Source organism: Tupaia chinensis, unplaced genomic scaffold (genome assembly GCF_000334495.1).
Source record: "Tupaia chinensis unplaced genomic scaffold, TupChi_1.0 Scaffold000451_2, whole genome shotgun sequence".
NCBI lineage: Eukaryota > Metazoa > Chordata > Mammalia > Scandentia > Tupaiidae > Tupaia > Tupaia belangeri.
The window spans coordinates 2369480-2386590 of NW_006159958.1; the positions used below are offsets into that span (position 1 = coordinate 2369480).

The following is a 17111-nucleotide window of genomic DNA, read 5'->3' on the forward strand; positions in this document are numbered from 1 at the left end:
AAAAGACTAATTTAATTTAATTTATTATTATTTTTTAGTTTGACCAGAGAGAGAGAGAAAGTGAGAAAGCAAGCCACCAGGTCGGAGACTCAAACCATGGTTGGCCATGTGGGAGTCCAGCACCTTAACCACCACACCATCCGCTGGCCCCAGTGTTTCATATATTCTTAGTCCAACAGGTGACTGCATGTTGAAGTGTGCCTTCATGCCTATTTCCTCTTCTCTCTGCCTCAGCAAAGTCTACCTGTTGACCCCGCTGTGGAGTGTGAGCCTGTGTTTAACCAACACTGCCGTCTCCTTTCCCTCTGGTACCGGACCGTAATACCAGTCAGTCATTTTACAGTGCTGACATGCAGGGTTCCTTATGATACATTATTAAGAGGGTAGAGCAAGCACGGTAGGCTGCTTAATATGCTTTTGTAGGGAAGGGAAATAAGAATGTATCAATACTTTGTTTTGTGTCAGAAAAGAAAATTGAAAAATACACAGAAAATTAATGAAAGTAAAATCCTGTTGATGGGGTGGGAGCATGAGTTTCCCAGTCTGTTCCCACTGTTTGATTTTTGAATCATTAGAGAAAGAACGTTTTTAGAAAGCTCACGAAAATAGCAAAAGCAGTGTTTCCCGTTACGTCAGTTTCCTAATACCTGTACCATTTACCTTTTACTTCATAAACAATTACTGTAGTTATCTAGGTTTATTTTTACATTGTGATAGATTCCGTGCTCAGGGCGGCTCTTCTAGCCAGCTTTTTCTCATTAATTCTTGACTCCTATCGTAGAGGGTTACATTCTCAAGTAGAATAAAATGCAGTTCTTACATTTCCTTTGTTGGGTATAGAATTCTTGGTTCACAGGAACTGGAGGGGGCATAGTGGTTAAAGGCACCGGACTCCCACACGGCCGACCACAGTTCAAGTTCCAGACCTGGTGGCTTGAAAAATCACGCTGGGCGTGTGTGCCCAGAATCCTGAGAGGAGAATGGAGGAGGGATTGTGGTACGGCCATCCCCCCGGGGGGTGATTTCTCACTGTCTTTAGCTGTGTCTCTCTGGCAAGCACACGTTCCCTATGGCAAAAATCTTAATTAAAAAAAAAAAAAAAGAACTTTGCATATTATTCCTTTTAAGATCATAAGTGGTGCTCTCTTGTCTCTACTTCCTTTTTCTTTTTTTAAAGACTTATTTTATTTGACTTTATTTACTTATTTCTTTATGTACTTACATTTAACCAAAGAGGGACAGAGCGAGAGAGAGCTAGAGAGAGAGAGGGAGAGTGAGAAAGCAAGCCGCCAGGTCCGGGACTCAAACCGTGATCTTGGCCACGTGGGAGTCCAGCACCCTCAGCCACCACACCACCTGCCGGCCCCTTGTCTCTGGTTTCTCACGGAAGGTGTCCGGAGCTGGCCTTCTCTTTCATGTGAATGACTAGATTCTACTGCTTAGGTGAGAGAAGGATTCTTTTCCTTTGTATGAGAGGACATCAAAAAGTTCACTAAGGTGAGACTGAGTGTTGGTCGGCCTGTGGCAGCCTTTCCTGATGAATCTTTCATCTGTATAGTTGTATATTTAGCTGTTCTTTCATTTATAAAAGTATACTTTGAAACATGTATTTTTGAGTAATTTCATCTCAAGTGTAATTATTCAAATCAACGGGGATTGAGAGGTGAGCGCACACATGGTCTCCACCTCTCGCCCTCACCCCTGCAGGCGTAGGCTGTGTACCCAGCCACCCCGTTCATGCCACTGGTGGCCCATCACAGTAAACGCAGCTTTTTTGTCTATCTTTTTCACCTGAGACACGAGGTCCCTGAAACTTGAGCTCTGTTTTATACTGTTGGGCTCCCTGACATATGCAGAAGATTTGAGCAAATGACCTGGTTTATTGGAGTGCTGCTTCTGTTCATTTCTTTCTGGGTCCTGCTCACTGCCTACCCAGTACAACCTACTGGGTCATCGGGAAAGTCGTGACAATTTTCTGTGTTTTTCCATGCACAAATGAGTCCCAACTTTTCCGACCACCCAGTATTCGTACCTTTGCACGTATCCTCGTTCCTTTCTGGTGACGGTTCTAGTGCTCTTTGGCTCCTACAGTTTATCAGCTCCTACAACAAGGATATCTTTTTCTGATCGGTGCTCACTTTCTAAGTACGTGTCTTTTCCGGCCGAGTACATGTCTCGTCTTGCAGTTCCAGCACTGCTGTCTCTGAGAGCGGTGTTGAAAGGCATTCTGCTTGTGTTCTTGTACTGTGTCCGTTCCTGCCACCTAGTGACCAAATCAGGACCTGCAGCATCCTGTAGACGCATCTGGGCTTCTATCAGCAGCCAAAGTTTAGAATGTCACAGCTGTGACCTGCTTAATCGCAGTGTTACCCCATTGTGTTTTTAAGGATATAATTGGTGTATCCAGCTGAAGGTTAGAAACCAGTCCTGCTTTTTGCCTTTTTTTGTCCTTTTCAGGTATTTGTACCCTGATACCACCATACTATGTTTCTGCTAACCAGTTTCAGATTCTGGTCTTCTCAGCATAGAGTTATGTCTTTATTGGCATAGTGAAAAGTCTTCAGAAGAAAAGCTAATATTTACAAAAGAATATCTTCAATAGTATTGTCTGATTCTAAAAGATTACTAAATCCCAAGTTATAAGTAGTATTTGTTGAATAACACGTTTTTCTTAGGTCTTATTTATTCTTACTTAGGTATTAATGTCAACCCTTCCGATTGTACATAGACCAACAGGCGTGCACACAGGGAAAGCAGGCCCTGCCACGGTTGGTTCAGCGCTTCCCACCTGAAGCCCAGTGGGTTACTGTGTCCCCCGAGCCGTCTTATCTTCTAGCTGTCACAGTGCTTTTAACCTCTCACCCTGGTTTTGAGGCCAGACAATTCCACTTAGTTCTGCTTTTTTCTTTTGTTCTTAATAACATGGTGCCATGTAGGAGGCAAAACTGCTACTCTAACCCTTACCCCATGAGATGGAGAGGTCAGTAGGTGTTTTGTCACCTAGTTAGAAGTTGAGAATTTTATTTATTTATTCATATTTGAGAGGTTTTTGCTATAGGGCGTGTTCACTCGCCAGAGAGGCAGAGAGAGACAGGGAGACCGAAAGCGAGAAATCCCCCCCCAGGGGGGATGGCCATGCTGCAGTCCATTCTCCTCTCGGGATTTGGGGCATGTGTGTGCACACACCTGGCGTGAGTTTCAAGCCACCAGGTCCAGGACTTGAACTGCAGTCAGCTACATGGGAGTTCAGTGACATAGCCATTATGCCATAGGCTGGTCCCAGAATATTTTGTTTTATTTAATTAATTAATTAATTAATTAATTATTTCGGAGAGGTTTATGCTATAGGGCACGTGCGCTCACCAGACAGACAGAGAGAGACAGAGAGATAGAAAGCCAGAAATCACCCCCCAGGGGGCATGACCACACCGCAATCCCTTCTCCTCCATTCTCCTCTCGGGATCTTGGGCAGCACGCACATGCGCCCGGCGTGAGTTTAAGCCACCAGGTCCGGGACTCGAACCGTGGTCGACTACATGGGAGTCCAGTGACATAGCCATTATGCTAACTTCTGGTCCTTTGTTTTAAATCACTGTAGTTAGTTATCCTTTTCTGATTATTAAACTTGAAAATGTGACTACACTGAGCTATTTTTAAGTGTATTACACTAGGCAGTACAAATTTGGTTCCATTAAAGCTGTAGGCTTATGATTTTACACTCTATAGGCTAAGATTGTTGATATAGATCTTTTATAAGATGTCAAGAAGGGTATCTGTAATGTAGTAATTTCTTTTGTTTTGTCCTCAAAGAGATTAATATGGCCAGGAATAAAAGAAAATTTTAGTGATTCAGAGGATAAGTCAAACCATTTTGTGCCTGTACTGAATGTCCAGAGCTAATTTTGATTTACTCTGTAAGTTTCTTTGAATAAATACAAGTGCTCATAGTGGAAAAGATTTTGTAGAACAAGGAGAAGAGGGAGTGTGATTGTAAATCAGAAATCCACTTTGTATTTTTATTGTGACCCTTTCAGCAGGTCTTTATAGTAAAAAAAAAGTTTAAATAAAATGAATATATGATCTGCCTTTTGCACTTATTCTCTCATAAGTGTGTAGTCAAGTTTTCCAGATAGACAATATGTGATAATGCCCCCCCACCTGACAGCTAATAAAATATGCACCGTGTATTCTATGTTTCAGAAACTTCTCAGTTTAGATTTATAATATGGTAAATAGCAATTGATATAATCGACATAAATAGAAGTTCAGTAATTTTTTTAATTTTTATTGCTAGATGGTATGCATGCTTGCCAGAAAGAGACAGAGGGAGGAGAAAGCACTCAGTGGGCTCTTGTCATGTCAAGCACAGTCCCCTCTCCTTGTCTTTACCCTGTCGAGATTCTGAGGTTTGCATGCACATGAACCCAGTGTGGTTTTCAAGCCACTGGGACCAGGATTCAAACTGTGGTTGGCCATGTGGAATCCGTCTCCTTTAACCACCCTGGGGCCAGCCCAAAGCTTAGTAACTTTTTTTTTTTTTTTACTTTCTTCTTCTTCTTTTTCTTTCTTTCTTCTTCTTCTTCTCCTTCTTTTTCTTCTTCTTCTTCAAAATTTGCTGTAGGGAATGTGTGCTCATGCTTGGAAGAAGGAGAGAACAGAGAGAGAAGTGAAAAGGGACCTCCTAGGAAGGATGACCACACCACAGTCCCTTCTCTTCTATTTCCCTCTCTGGCTTTTGGGCGTACATGCATGTGCACCCACCATGTTTTTTATGCTGCTGGGTCTGGAACTTGAACCAAGCACTTGGCCCTGCAAGATCCAGCTGCCTTAACCACCATGCCACCAGCTGGCCTGCTCAATAACTTAATAGTTTAAAGGAGTGCTGAGACCAAAATTTGTGAACGATTTGTCTATGACGTATCAATAGTTAAATCAAGGTTAGAGACTTGTATCTCTTCGTTTCTTGTTTATCGGGTCATCAGAAAAGTTGTAATATATTTTTCTATTATTTTCTTTTTTTTGTGGGGGGAGGGAGAGGTTTTTGCTATAGGGCGCATGCATTCGCCAGAAAGACACAGACAGAAAGCGAGAAATCACCCCCCGGGGGGATGGCCACGCCTCAATCCCTTCTCCATTCTCCTCTCGAGATCTTGGGCACGCACGCACACACAAGCGCCCAGTGTAAATTTAAGCTGCTGGGTCTGAGACAGTCGACTACGTGGGAGTCCAGTGACATAGCCATTACGCCATGTGCTGGTCCCATGTTTTTCTATTATTTTCAATGCAAAAATGTATCATGACTTTTCTCATCACCCAATATTATGGTGAGTATCATTTTTTGTTTATTTTAAATTCGTAATAGAGTGTAGTGAGAGAGAGATAGAAACACTTTCAACAGGGCCTGGTCATACTGCGATCCCCTCTACCCCCCAAACCACCACCACCACCCTCCCCCGCCCTCTAGCTCATCAAAATCTTTTTTTTTTTTTTAAGAGGTTTTTGCTATAGGGTGCGTGCACTCACCAGAAAGACAGAGAGAGACCGAGAGACAGAAAGCAAGAAATCACCCCCTAGGGGGGATGGCCACACCATAATCCCTTCTCCTCCATTCTCCTCTTGGGATCTTGGACATGCATGCACATGTGCCCAGCGTGAGTTTAAGCCACCGGGTCCGGGACTCAAACCGCAGTCAACTACATGGGAGTCCAGCGACATCAGAATCTTCGGCTCATATAAAATGTGGTGCTTTTTATCCACTTACTTACTCTTTTTTTCCCCATGTATTTTATTTCAGTTGGTCGCATTATGTTTCAGCTCTTCTCAGACATATGTCCAAAAACATGCAAAAACTTCCTTTGCCTATGCTCAGGTAAGTGAATTTTACATTTTTTCCTGATGAAAAGTTATGGCTTACAGTTTTACCTCACTATTATTTTTTTGGAGAGGTTTTTCTTTTTGCTATAGGGCGCATGTGCTCGCTAGACAGAGAGAGACAGAGAGACAGAAAGTGAGAAATCACCACCCAGGGGGGATGGCCATGCCGCAGTCCCTTCTCCTCCATTCTCCTCTCGGGATCTTGGGCACGCATGCACATGCGCCCGGTGTGAGTTTTAAGCCACCGGGTCCAGGACGCAAACTGACCGACTACATGGGAGTCCAGTGACATAGCCATTACGCCAACCGCTGGTCCCAGTTTTACCTCACTATTCTGGAAAAGTAATTGGACTGTGAAATGAGCTTTGCAAAGAAAAATAGCTATTTACAATGACGTCGGTGTGAGATCGGGGAGCATTTCTTAAGGGAGGAGAAAAAATCTACATAATGGAATCCTTTGTACATTGTTGTTTATAAAATAATAGCATATATTCAGATTCTGATATGTCCTGGTAACATTTTACAAATTTCACTATTTTGAACAAATTTAGCATGCCTGATTTCACAAAAACTTCAGAGTAAGAAGGTAGAGAAGCAGAATATAGTGACGTTCTTTGTTCTATGTCATTGGATTTATATTTTAAGTAAGTAGAAAAAAATAGGAAATTTTTCCACTGTGTTACTTTTAAAATCAGAAATGTAATCCATACTTGGATACACACACGCATATATGCACATGCTCTGACACACACACACACACACATGCACTTGCTCTGACACGCATGCACACACACAGTGCACCAACTTCTTGATCCATTCTTTAACTCGAGGGCTAAGTATCTCCAGTCTTGTCTCCTGTAGCTCGTTTGTGCCATACAGTGATCATTTATCTGCTGCTAGTGTGTTTTCACGTTTCCAGGCGGAGATTTGAACCACATTCGGCCATGTGGGATCTGGCTTCCTTAACTGTTAAGCCACAGGCTGGCCCTACATCTGTCTATTACATCTGTCTATTACATCTGTTGTAGTGCCCAGCACACAGGGATCTGGTGAACAACTGGTCGCTTCTTCCCATGGAAGGATGTGTTTGTAGCTAAACTTCATTTTTATTTTTCTCCTAGGGGAGAAAGGTCTTGGAAAAACAACTGGGAAGAAATTATGTTATAAAGGTTCTACGTTCCATCGTGTGGTTAAAAATTTTATGATTCAGGGTGGGGACTTCAGTGAAGGTAGAGCTAAAAGTTATATTCCTGATAATTCTATCTATCAGTTTTTTAAAATATCTCTTTATTTTTAATTATAAATGTCATTTAGTGTATTACGTAAATATTATGTGGTCAATGAGTAGTTGTTGGATAAATGAATGTTGTTAATCCAGAATGTATGAAAAAAAATACTAAGAATTTTATTTCATTTTTATGTGATTTGTTTTAGTAATATGATAATTACTTAGTGAATTGCTTTACGATGGACGCCAGAGTATTGTCTGATTGCCTTTATTCTAGAATTTTGTTGGTGTGATTATTTTTTAAAATAAATGTGCCATGGAGATAATATTTGATGGCATTTATTTGCTTGTTTAAAAATTTTTTTTAATTGCCAAAAGGTACATGTGCTTGCCAGAGAGAGAGGAACAAAGTATCATCCAGTGAGCTGATTGCTTTGTATTCCCTTCTCCATTTCTTAACCTTGTCATGATTGAGGTCATGCATGCCTGTGCACCCAGTGTATCAGTCTACTGGGGCGGGATTCAGACTCTGGTTGGCCATGTGGGATCAGTCCCCTCATCCACTAGGTTACAGGTTCAGCCCTTGATGGCATTTATTTGAATAGGATTTGACTTATATTTTAAAGAGGCTCTTACAGTTGTGATTATCTGAACTAGCAAAGTGTTGGTTCTTTCTACAAAATGAAACCATCAAAAATTATTATTGGGACCAGCAGTTAGCGTAATGGCTATGTCGCTGGACCCCCACGTAGTCGACCGTGGTTGAGTCCCGGACCTGGTGCCTTAAACTCATGCCGGGCACATGTGCGTGTGTGCCCAAGATCCCGAGAGGAGAATGGAGGAGAAGGGATTGTGGTGTGGCCATCCCCCCTAGGGGGTGATTTCTCGCTTTCTGTCCCTCTGTCTCTCTCTGTCTGTCTGGTGAGCGCATGCGCCCTATAGCAAGAAAGAAAGAAAAAAAAAAAAAAAAAAAAAAACACTCCAAAAAAAAAAACCACCAAAAAAAAAAAAAAAATATATATTATTAAAGGACCAGCAGATGGCGTAATGCTTGTGTTGCTGGTAGTTGGCCACAGTTAGAGTCCTAGACCTGGTGGCTTAAAACTCGTGCTGGGCTCAGGTGTGTGCACTCAAAATCCCTAGAAGAGAATGGAGGAGGAGGGATTGCAGCAGGGATTGCATCCCCCTTGGAGGGTGATTTCACATTTTCTGTCTGTCTCTCAGGCAAGCACATGCACCCTATAGCAAAAATCTCTAAAAATTAAAAAACAAAGAATTATTGTATAAATTAGTATATTTTAAATTTTCATTATGATTTAATGTAGCTAATTCTTTTGCAGGTAATGGAAAAGGTGGAGAATCAATTTATGGTGGATATTTTAAAGGTAAGGCTTAAGATTTTATGGTCTCTGTTTCAGTTCTGATATAAAATAAGTTGATATACTTTTAATGAGAAGAGGTTTACTTATAGTTCACTTTTTGCATGAAACTAATGCTGCATGAAAATACTTTATTTGCATGAATTTGGGGATAAATTATATTGTAATGTATAACTTATAATTGACAAGATTAATTAAGGCTAACTTTATGGTTAAACATGACTTTCAGCATGGAGGTTAGGCAACTATATACATGAAAACTCCTATCTTCCTGCCTAAAACTGTCAACATATTCTTTTGTTTATAGAGAATGTGGTCTTTTGCAAAATGAAAAGGTAAGAGAACGAAGCTCAGTAACACAAACTCCAATTTTGTTCCCTTCCACCCTTCCTAATATATTCATGGACAGTCTGGGTCAGGTTTTGCTGGATATAGATATTGCTTGAAGACTTGGAAAATTCTGAATATTATTCCATACATGCATCTTTATCTTTTTTCTTTTCCCAATGGTTTGTTAATTTCACATCAGGGAAAAGAATTTAGTTGTGTTTTTTTTTTTTTTTTTTTTTTTTTCCTAAACTTAGCAATTTCTTTGAATAAAAAGTTGGTATTTCCTTCTTTCTCAAAGGTTTGTATGTTTTCTTTTATATAGTAGAACTGTATGATTGTGTTTTATTCCTCTAGTAGTAGCATTTGCATAAATCTAACTATTGCACTTGCCCCAAAAAGCCTTAGAAAAGTCAGTTGCAGAGATTTGTAATGGCATCCAGTATTACTAGGCTGTAATGCGGTAATAGCTTCAGTGTTGTAATAGTCTTTTATATTTCCTTTGGGGGGAAATGGATTACTACTCTTTTTCAGAAGCCTGTTCCCAAGGTAATCAATTTTTAAAGTTTTCTGTGTTTCTGTTTGTTGTAAGGAAAGAGTTGTTTGTATAAATGTTAAAAGGAAATTTAAATTAGTTTTTAAGAATATTTCTTCTGGAATGAAATAATCCCTATGTTGATGACGGATTTTAATCTCTAGTAGGAAACAGCTATTTAGCTGGTCCTGTTAAGGTATACCAATATTTTTTCAAGAATTTAAAATTTAATTTTATTATTTTTTATCATTATTTAATTTGACCAGAGAGAGAGAGAGAGAGATAGTGAGAAAGCCCAGGACTTGAACTGTGGTCGGCCATGTGGGAGTCCTTAACTAAGTGCCTTAACCACCATGCCACCTGCCGGCCCCATGTATAGCAATTTAAAACTAATGCTGTTGGCCATTTTAATATGCTTTTTTCCCTGTGGCAGATACTTTTTGTACCTTAAAATTGCCATTAAAATTTTGTTTTTATAGGACTTTTTTCCTTAGATAATTTTGTGATGTTAATTCTAAGAAAAGCTCATTTAATTTAGGCATGTCCCTACAACTTAATGTATGTAATATTTTTTGTTCCAATATTCTAGCTTCAATTCAATTGAATAATAAATTTATCATATAAAAATTAAGCACATAAAAGTGTTATCAGACTTCTCTCATTTATTGTACATTAGGCACACTAATTGGAAATTTGGAGGAAATGAGTTTTACCATAAAGATTTTTCTAAAAATTTCTGTACTAGCTTTCCCTGTGAGTTAATAATTCAAATACCATGTAGCCAAAGTATGTTACATACTAAAAGTGACTGTTCTAAGGCTATTTGTATAAAGTATTAAATACTGTCTTTTCTTCAAGGCTTTGATTAGTATATTTTTGGCCTTTTTATGCTTATGTTATTCTGTTAGTTTTTTTTTTTTTTTTTTCCTAAATATTCAGTCAAGTATCTTTACTGACCAGAAGAGGAATTTCATCTTTTGCTTTCTGTTTAATACATGAACATTTCTTTAGAAGTGGCTTATCATTGGAGACTGACGAATTTGTGTTTTCTTTAAACAGATGAAAACTTTATTCTCAAACATGACAGAGCGTTCCTTTTGTCAATGGCAAATCGAGGGAAACATACCAATGGTTCCCAGTTTTTCATGTGAGTAGGCATAATTCAGAGATGAGTTTTGTTCACCAGAGAAGCGCTATTCATGAGAAAGATGGCTTAGTTAAACCAAGGTCAATGCTAAGATATTTGGGGTTTTAATTTGTAATATGATAGGAACTGGTAAGTTCCAACTACTGCCTAAGTATTCAACTTGTGTCCTGGATTTGGAGAAGGGACTTAAAAATGTAACTTGAAGATACACGTTATTTTCAAAATAGGTTATTACCCTAAGAAAATAAATTGGCTTTGGTCCCTACCAAATTTGGGGCTTAGTTTACCAAAACTAGATTGGAACGTAAGCTATTGATGGACATTTAAAAATTGTTCATGGAACACAACTTTGGCTTGGAAAGCTGGAGGTTTCGGTAAACCACTTACGGTGTTTTCTCTTTTTCTTTTACTGTGGTTCTTTGAGCCAATTTTGAGAGATACCATTATTTTCTGATGTTGTATAGAGATAGGTAATTTGCTATTGAGCCAACATTTAAACAACTTTGAATTTTGTGAGGTCTACATGCATAATTGAATTCTAGCATTGCTGTCATTTTCACTGAAGTTTAAGATAAATTATAACTCAGGAAATTTCAGAATGCTAACTTTCCTTTTTAAGAAAACAAACAGCTTTATACAGACACGCATGCGCAACCCAAAACTTATTTTTCATCTGAAGATGCTAAGACTTTGGCATAATATTCTTATCTCAAGCTACTCCAAACTTAACTTTTATTATAACCTCATTATAGAAATGTGACAAATAATCATTTAGCATGAGGTTTGATGCTTTTATTGAAAGTAAATCTCAGTCATGTCATGTGTATTAGAAAAATACTTCATGATTTTTCGGAAGAAGTTTCCTCTGTCCTCTTTCTGAATGGAAGAGTATGAATGGCGCTTCCCTGTCTTGAAAGGAGCAGATTCATTCATATAAAAAAATTCACTGCTTATGTTTATCTGAAAAAGAGATTTCCAACGTGATCTGATAAGTTCAGATAAGGGGCATTCTGTTCCTAAGAATGTCCTAAAAATGGAAAGCGATAAAAGATGATATACTGGAGTTATTCAGGAGAAAGAGCTGAAGCAGTTGTTCCTGCATCGTGTTATACCGTAGGTGATTACACATTACACTTCTTTACTCGGGTATTCTTCTATTCTTAACCTTCTTAGGGGCCAATAAAAATAGAAATATTCTCCCAAACTTCTTTTATAGTAACGGTGTAGAGGCTGTTTACTCTTTGAGGTCTCCTTTTTCCATTTTTAAACTTATCTGAACTACGAATATGTAAAACTAATGATTCACTGGGCAAGAAGCTATCATCCGAGGGCTCTAAAGTTTCTTTGAAATTTCCTTTTTTATATCATTACATTTAAAATGTGATCTATCAGGTAGCAGCAGCTTCTTGCCATTGTTACATACAGATTAGCTTATTTTATTTCTAAAATATTAGACTATAAACTGGTATACCTACATACATCATTTAAAATCCCGTATATGAGCTGCTGCTTCAAAAACCTTGAGCTTTTCTTTTTTGGTGTGTGTTATTTAATACTGTTTAAGTCTTTTGTGGAAGTGTGTAGTTAAGGGCATTACTGTTTTCTCTTTTCTTTTTAGAAAGATTTTTGCTATAGGGCTCAAGTACTTGCTGGAGAGAGAAAGAGACAGAAAGCAAGAAATCACTTCCCCCTTCCCCTGCCCCAGAGGAGATGGCCACAAGGCAATCCCTTCTCTTCCATTCTCTTCTTGGAGTTTTGGTCACATAGGTACAGGTGCCCTGTGTGAGTTTTAAGCCACCAGGTCCAGGACTTGAACTGCAGTCGACCATGTGGGAGTCCAGCAACATAACCATTATACCATCTCCTGGTCCCACGATTACTATTTTCTACATGGCCCAATTTTACATTGCAGTGCTGTTTTTGAAGACAATTGCCAAATGTGTTTGTGTGTGTGTGTGTGTGTGTGTGTGTGTGTGTGTGTAAAAAAAAAGACGTGCGTGTGCCAGAGAGAGAGAGAGAGAGAGAGGGAAAGGAAAAACACCCTCGCCCCCATGGAGAATGATCATGCCACAATTCCTCCTCCTCCATCTCTCTCTACTTTTGGGATTTTGAGGTTGGCATGTTTCTTTTCTATTTTTTTTAAAGAATTATTTAATTAATTTTATTCATTCATTCATTTATTTTAATTCGATTAGAGAGAGAGGAAGTGAGAAAGCAAGCCACCAGATTCAGGACTCACCCGTGGTTGGTCACATGGGAGTGTCCAGTGCCTTAACCACCATGCCACCTGCTGGTCCCCAAGACTGGCATGCTTCTTAAGCTGCTAGGTAGAGACTCGAACTGCGTGGTTGATTACATGGGATCCAGTTACCTTAGCCACCAAGTATGGGATCCATTTACCTTAGAACTGCGTGGTTGATTACATGGGATCCAGTTATCTTAGCCACCACGTATGGGATCCAGTTACCTTAGCCACCAAGCCACAGAAAAGTCTGCCCCCACGTGAAAATTTTACCATCAATAAATTAAGGTTTAAAATTTAAATGTGCTTTTGTAATTAAGTGGAGATGTTACTAGAATGACTACAAACTTGTGTTTGAAAAATTTTCCACTTTTAGTTGAAATTTCATTCTTGAAAGGAGTAAATTTACTTCTGGAAAGGAATTTTCAGTTTAAAGCAATCTTAGGATTGTTTCTGCACACACACGAACCCCTCATCTTCCTCTGTTTTTCAGAAGTTTTATGCCTATGTACTTTCTTTATACTGGCCGGCAGTACCAGTTTCTCGGAGCTGCAGGATAAAGTTAAACTGACGTTCATGTTTCTGAACAAAATGTACCCTCATTTTTATGGGAAGACGAGGTAAATGGAGATGCTGACCCATAAGAGGAAAATCTTTGAAACTCCAGTCTTGCAAGTCAAGTTCTTTTTGGAGTAGAAAGTAGAACAGATTATCTCCAAGTTGTGCACGGTCACAGATGAGAGGTCTGGTGGTCACGGAGCTAGCTGGGAGCCCCCATGGCAGCTCCTGCCTTTCACTCCGTCACCACGCCTCCTTGAGCAGCAGCTCTGGGATCTGTAAGAGAAGGGCAGATGTGAGGACGGATGGTGAAACGAGAGGTTCCTGTCTGTAGGCTTAAGAAGGACTTTAGTAGATCCTTATACGTTGTACCCATAGTTGATGATATAAATCTGCTACTCTGCGATTGTGAAGGAGTAGATTTGATGCTATTAACGTGAGTGTTTAGAAAATGTCCCTCAGGGAATCTTTCGCTTTGTGTCTTAACTATTGTCTTCATTACTTACACATTTTAAAATTCATTCGTCACTTCCTAAGACATACATAAGTTTTTAAAAAATTGAACATAATTTTGTATATATCACTTTCTTCGGCTAGAACAATGGTGTCTATTATAAAAACCAGATTTTCTTCTATATTTGTAATTTTTGGCATAACTGCTTATATCTGCTACTGTATTAGTCTAATGGTTTTGCTTCGAAGAGCCTATATAGAAGAAAATGGATTCTTACTGTTATGGTGCTGCTCACGAAGCAGGAAGGAAGAATCGCAAGGCAGTCCCCGTGCATCACCCAGGGAACTGTGGCTAGCTCGCGCTGAGGCATTTGTGAAGGAATTCAAGGATGTGGCACCAAAGTTATCAAGTGAGGTGTTCACTCGGTTTTAGCCTTTTCACTGTTGGTTATGTTCTATGCCAGAGACTAGGAAGAGACCGCCATAAAGGCTATAGAATGATTAACTCTTAGAGGGGAGAGGAATTTAGAGATCATCAACCACAATCTATAGTTCTACAGATAATGCTAAATAAGGAAGAGATACCCTATAAAGCCCAAATTTTACTCATAATCTGGAAGAAATTGATAGCTAGAAAAAGCACACTATAAATTACATAATTTTTATTATCCTCTCTGCTCTGAATTTATTTTGGTTAAATACTAGTTTTTATTGGAGAGATTTTTTGCTATAGGGTGCGTACACTTGCTCGCCAGAAAGACAGAAAGAGAGACAGAAAGCGAGAAATCACCCCCCAGGGGGATGGTCACGCCGCAATCCCTTCTCTTGGGCACACACGCACATGCGCCCGGCGTGAGTTTAAGCCACCAGGTCTGGGACTCGAACACGTTCGACTACATGGGAGTCCAGCGACGTAGTCATTACACTAACTGCTGGTCCCTATTTTCTTGCTGGGAAATAAAATGATATTCGGGGGGACATTTTATGTTTTGCTGTTAGTAATAATAGTTGATTGGTTCTGGCTCTAATTTTCCTTGTCTTTATGTGTCTTCATCAGCAAGATGAAGAAGAGTGTACCTAAAACAGTCATTAAGAAGATTTGTAGGTGGGTGACAGCTTTGTATGGACAGTTCAGAGATGGGCACTGGCGGTCAGGCAGCCTCGGTTTTAGTTTGTTTGTGTTTGTCTTTCCTTTTTTATAAAGTGTCTAGCCCTGCTTTCAAAGATAAAGTCAATATTCTGGTGTGAAATGTAGACTAAAAGGAAGAGATGTAGGGTGGTCCCGAGGCTTTGAATTTGTGGAATGATTTATGTGCCAACATTATCTTGCCGAAGGAAATAGCTAGTGTTCCCTAATTTTTGTCAGTCTGAAAGGTGGCCCAAGAAACTCTGGGCCCACTTGCCTGGGTGGGAAGCAGCGCTATTCGCACTGTGTGGGTTGCCGCCGAGCCTTCTTGGCTCTGTCTGTGCAGGCCTTCCATCCCAGCCACGGAGTGGGGACCTGCGGAGCTATGCAGAACAGTCCCTGTCACTGACCTCTACATAAGAGAACACGATAATATAGAAAAGTTAAACTTGAACTTCAAACCAAAAGTGCTTATTGTATATTAACAATCAGAAATAGAGCAATGGAGGACGAACAAGGAGTTCTAGAATACGTTATATGAATTAGACCTGCGAATGGCTACTCAAACGAAAGGAAGTTCTGATTGTTTCAGAATAGTGGAGCACGGGGAAAATAGGGTAGCTGGTTTGAAGGAACTTGTTGTGTTGACATTTTGGGGAGCAAAAGTAGATTTGGGTAGGAATGATGTTCCATGCGCATATGCATGAAATCGTGTGAGAAGAAATGCTGGTGTTGATAACTTGAAGAATTGGAGCTTTTTCCTTCCTTTTTTGGGGTCATATCTTCATATGTTGATTTGAAACTTTTTCATGAGCAAAGATGTTTATGAAACTTAAAACAATAAGCCAAGTTCTCTGAATGTGCAGTGTCACCCCTAACATTCAGACTTAATATTACTTGGTATTTGTGTGATATGTGTGTTAGCAAATATGGAGGAAACGCTCTTTCTAGTAGTGTTTGGTGTTTATTAACATTAGGGCTGAATTTTAGGAATCTCTTCTATTTGGGGGACTTTGGGAACACAGGTAGAACACCGTAAAGGGCCTTGGTTGGTCTCTGTGGCCCTCGTATGAGCTTAGCTTTGTCATTCGGTACAGTTTTGTACCTCTTCCATGACGGTGATCATTTCAGGAGCTGAAGGGGAGAAAATGCATGTTGAAGGCAGAACCAGGCAGAAATCAGTTTATTTCCTTCTTCCAAGCTACTTTACACCTAATTTTTCACAAGTCATTGAAAACTCATAATTTTTCAAACATTATATTCTTTTTAACACTAATTCATAGCTTGATGCCCTTATAGGAAATTAAAACTTATTTTTACATACTGTAAGGTTTAATATGTCTCTAACCCCAGGAAAGATTTGTCCATGGTATAACAGGGGTTTTGGTCTGAGGTGTAATAGAAATGTTTCAAGTTTAATACAATTAAAATTGGTCAGACAGGGTGTGTTCTTTGCAAAGTTCTTTTAGTGGGCAAAGTCAGAGATTCCACAGGAGAAGAAAATGCTGTGCCAGGGTTTGACAGCACACACTTTTTTTCTGTCTTGCTTTGTTATCTTCTGAGAAGGACCCTAAAATTCTAGTTACGCTGCTCTGTTCATTTTATTATTATTATATTCAGTGACATAACAACTTCGAAGTGTATCTAATGGCAGTAACTCAGTCCAAACATTTTGCTCCTAAACTCCTGAAAAGTGGTCTGTTGTGATGTGTGGCCACAAAAAAGGCTTCAAATGTAGAAGCATGTAAGATTTTTTAATTATCTGTAGCGGATTGGTAAAACATTCCTTGAAATTCTGCTTGGTTTTAATTGTCGTCACTCAGTTTGTTCCAATGAGAATTTCACTTTCAACTGGAGCATCTTAAGCATTCGGATTTTCATAATCACATGTGTACACAAAATACATCATTCCACTTTTGAGGCAGATGTTAGTTTCAGAGCTCCTTTCTGGGATTTGTAAAGGGAAGTGTCACGTTTCGTTGACTGTCATTGGCACTCTGGTGCCACCGTGTTAAGGCTCTGAGCACATTCCTACTTGAGCCACATTACTTTCCTTAAGCCGAATTCATTATGTAAATGTCTCTGTGAAAGAAAATTTAGAGCCCTCCATGTAAAAAAGCTTTCTTGCTTTGCATAAAATTCGAGAATATTTAATTTCAAAGTTATATTGATATTAAAACATAGATTCAGTCTTGTCTTAAAGTGTATTACAATTTATTTCTTGCCATTTTTGTGTAAAATT

General features: G+C 39.4%; 1 protein-coding gene and 1 long non-coding RNA gene across 5 annotated transcripts in view; one reads left to right on the top strand and one right to left on the bottom strand.

Annotated features, from left to right (window-relative positions):
* Positions 1 to 5794: 5794 nt before the first annotated feature.
* The window catches only part of NKTR (natural killer cell triggering receptor), a gene marked incomplete at its 5' end in the record, with an annotated part of 44056 nt that continues 32739 nt past the window's right edge, over positions 5795 to 17111 (top strand). For both annotated transcript variants that reach the window (XM_027774538.1, XM_014590467.2), the window contains 4 exon segments: positions 5795 to 5869; positions 6996 to 7103; positions 8443 to 8487; positions 10403 to 10490. In XM_027774538.1, the coding sequence (XP_027630339.1) occupies positions 5795 to 5869; positions 6996 to 7103; positions 8443 to 8487; positions 10403 to 10490 (316 nt within the window).
* The window catches only part of LOC114009068 (uncharacterized), a 31893-nt gene continuing 27510 nt past the window's right edge, over positions 12729 to 17111 (bottom strand). Inside the window, exons 4-5 of one of the 3 annotated variants that reach the window (XR_003550539.1) lie at positions 12958 to 13566; positions 12729 to 12890 (exon numbers count right to left, since the gene is read on the bottom strand). This is a non-coding gene — a long non-coding RNA (uncharacterized LOC114009068). The other 2 variants (XR_003550538.1, XR_003550540.1) reach the window with 2 other exon arrangements.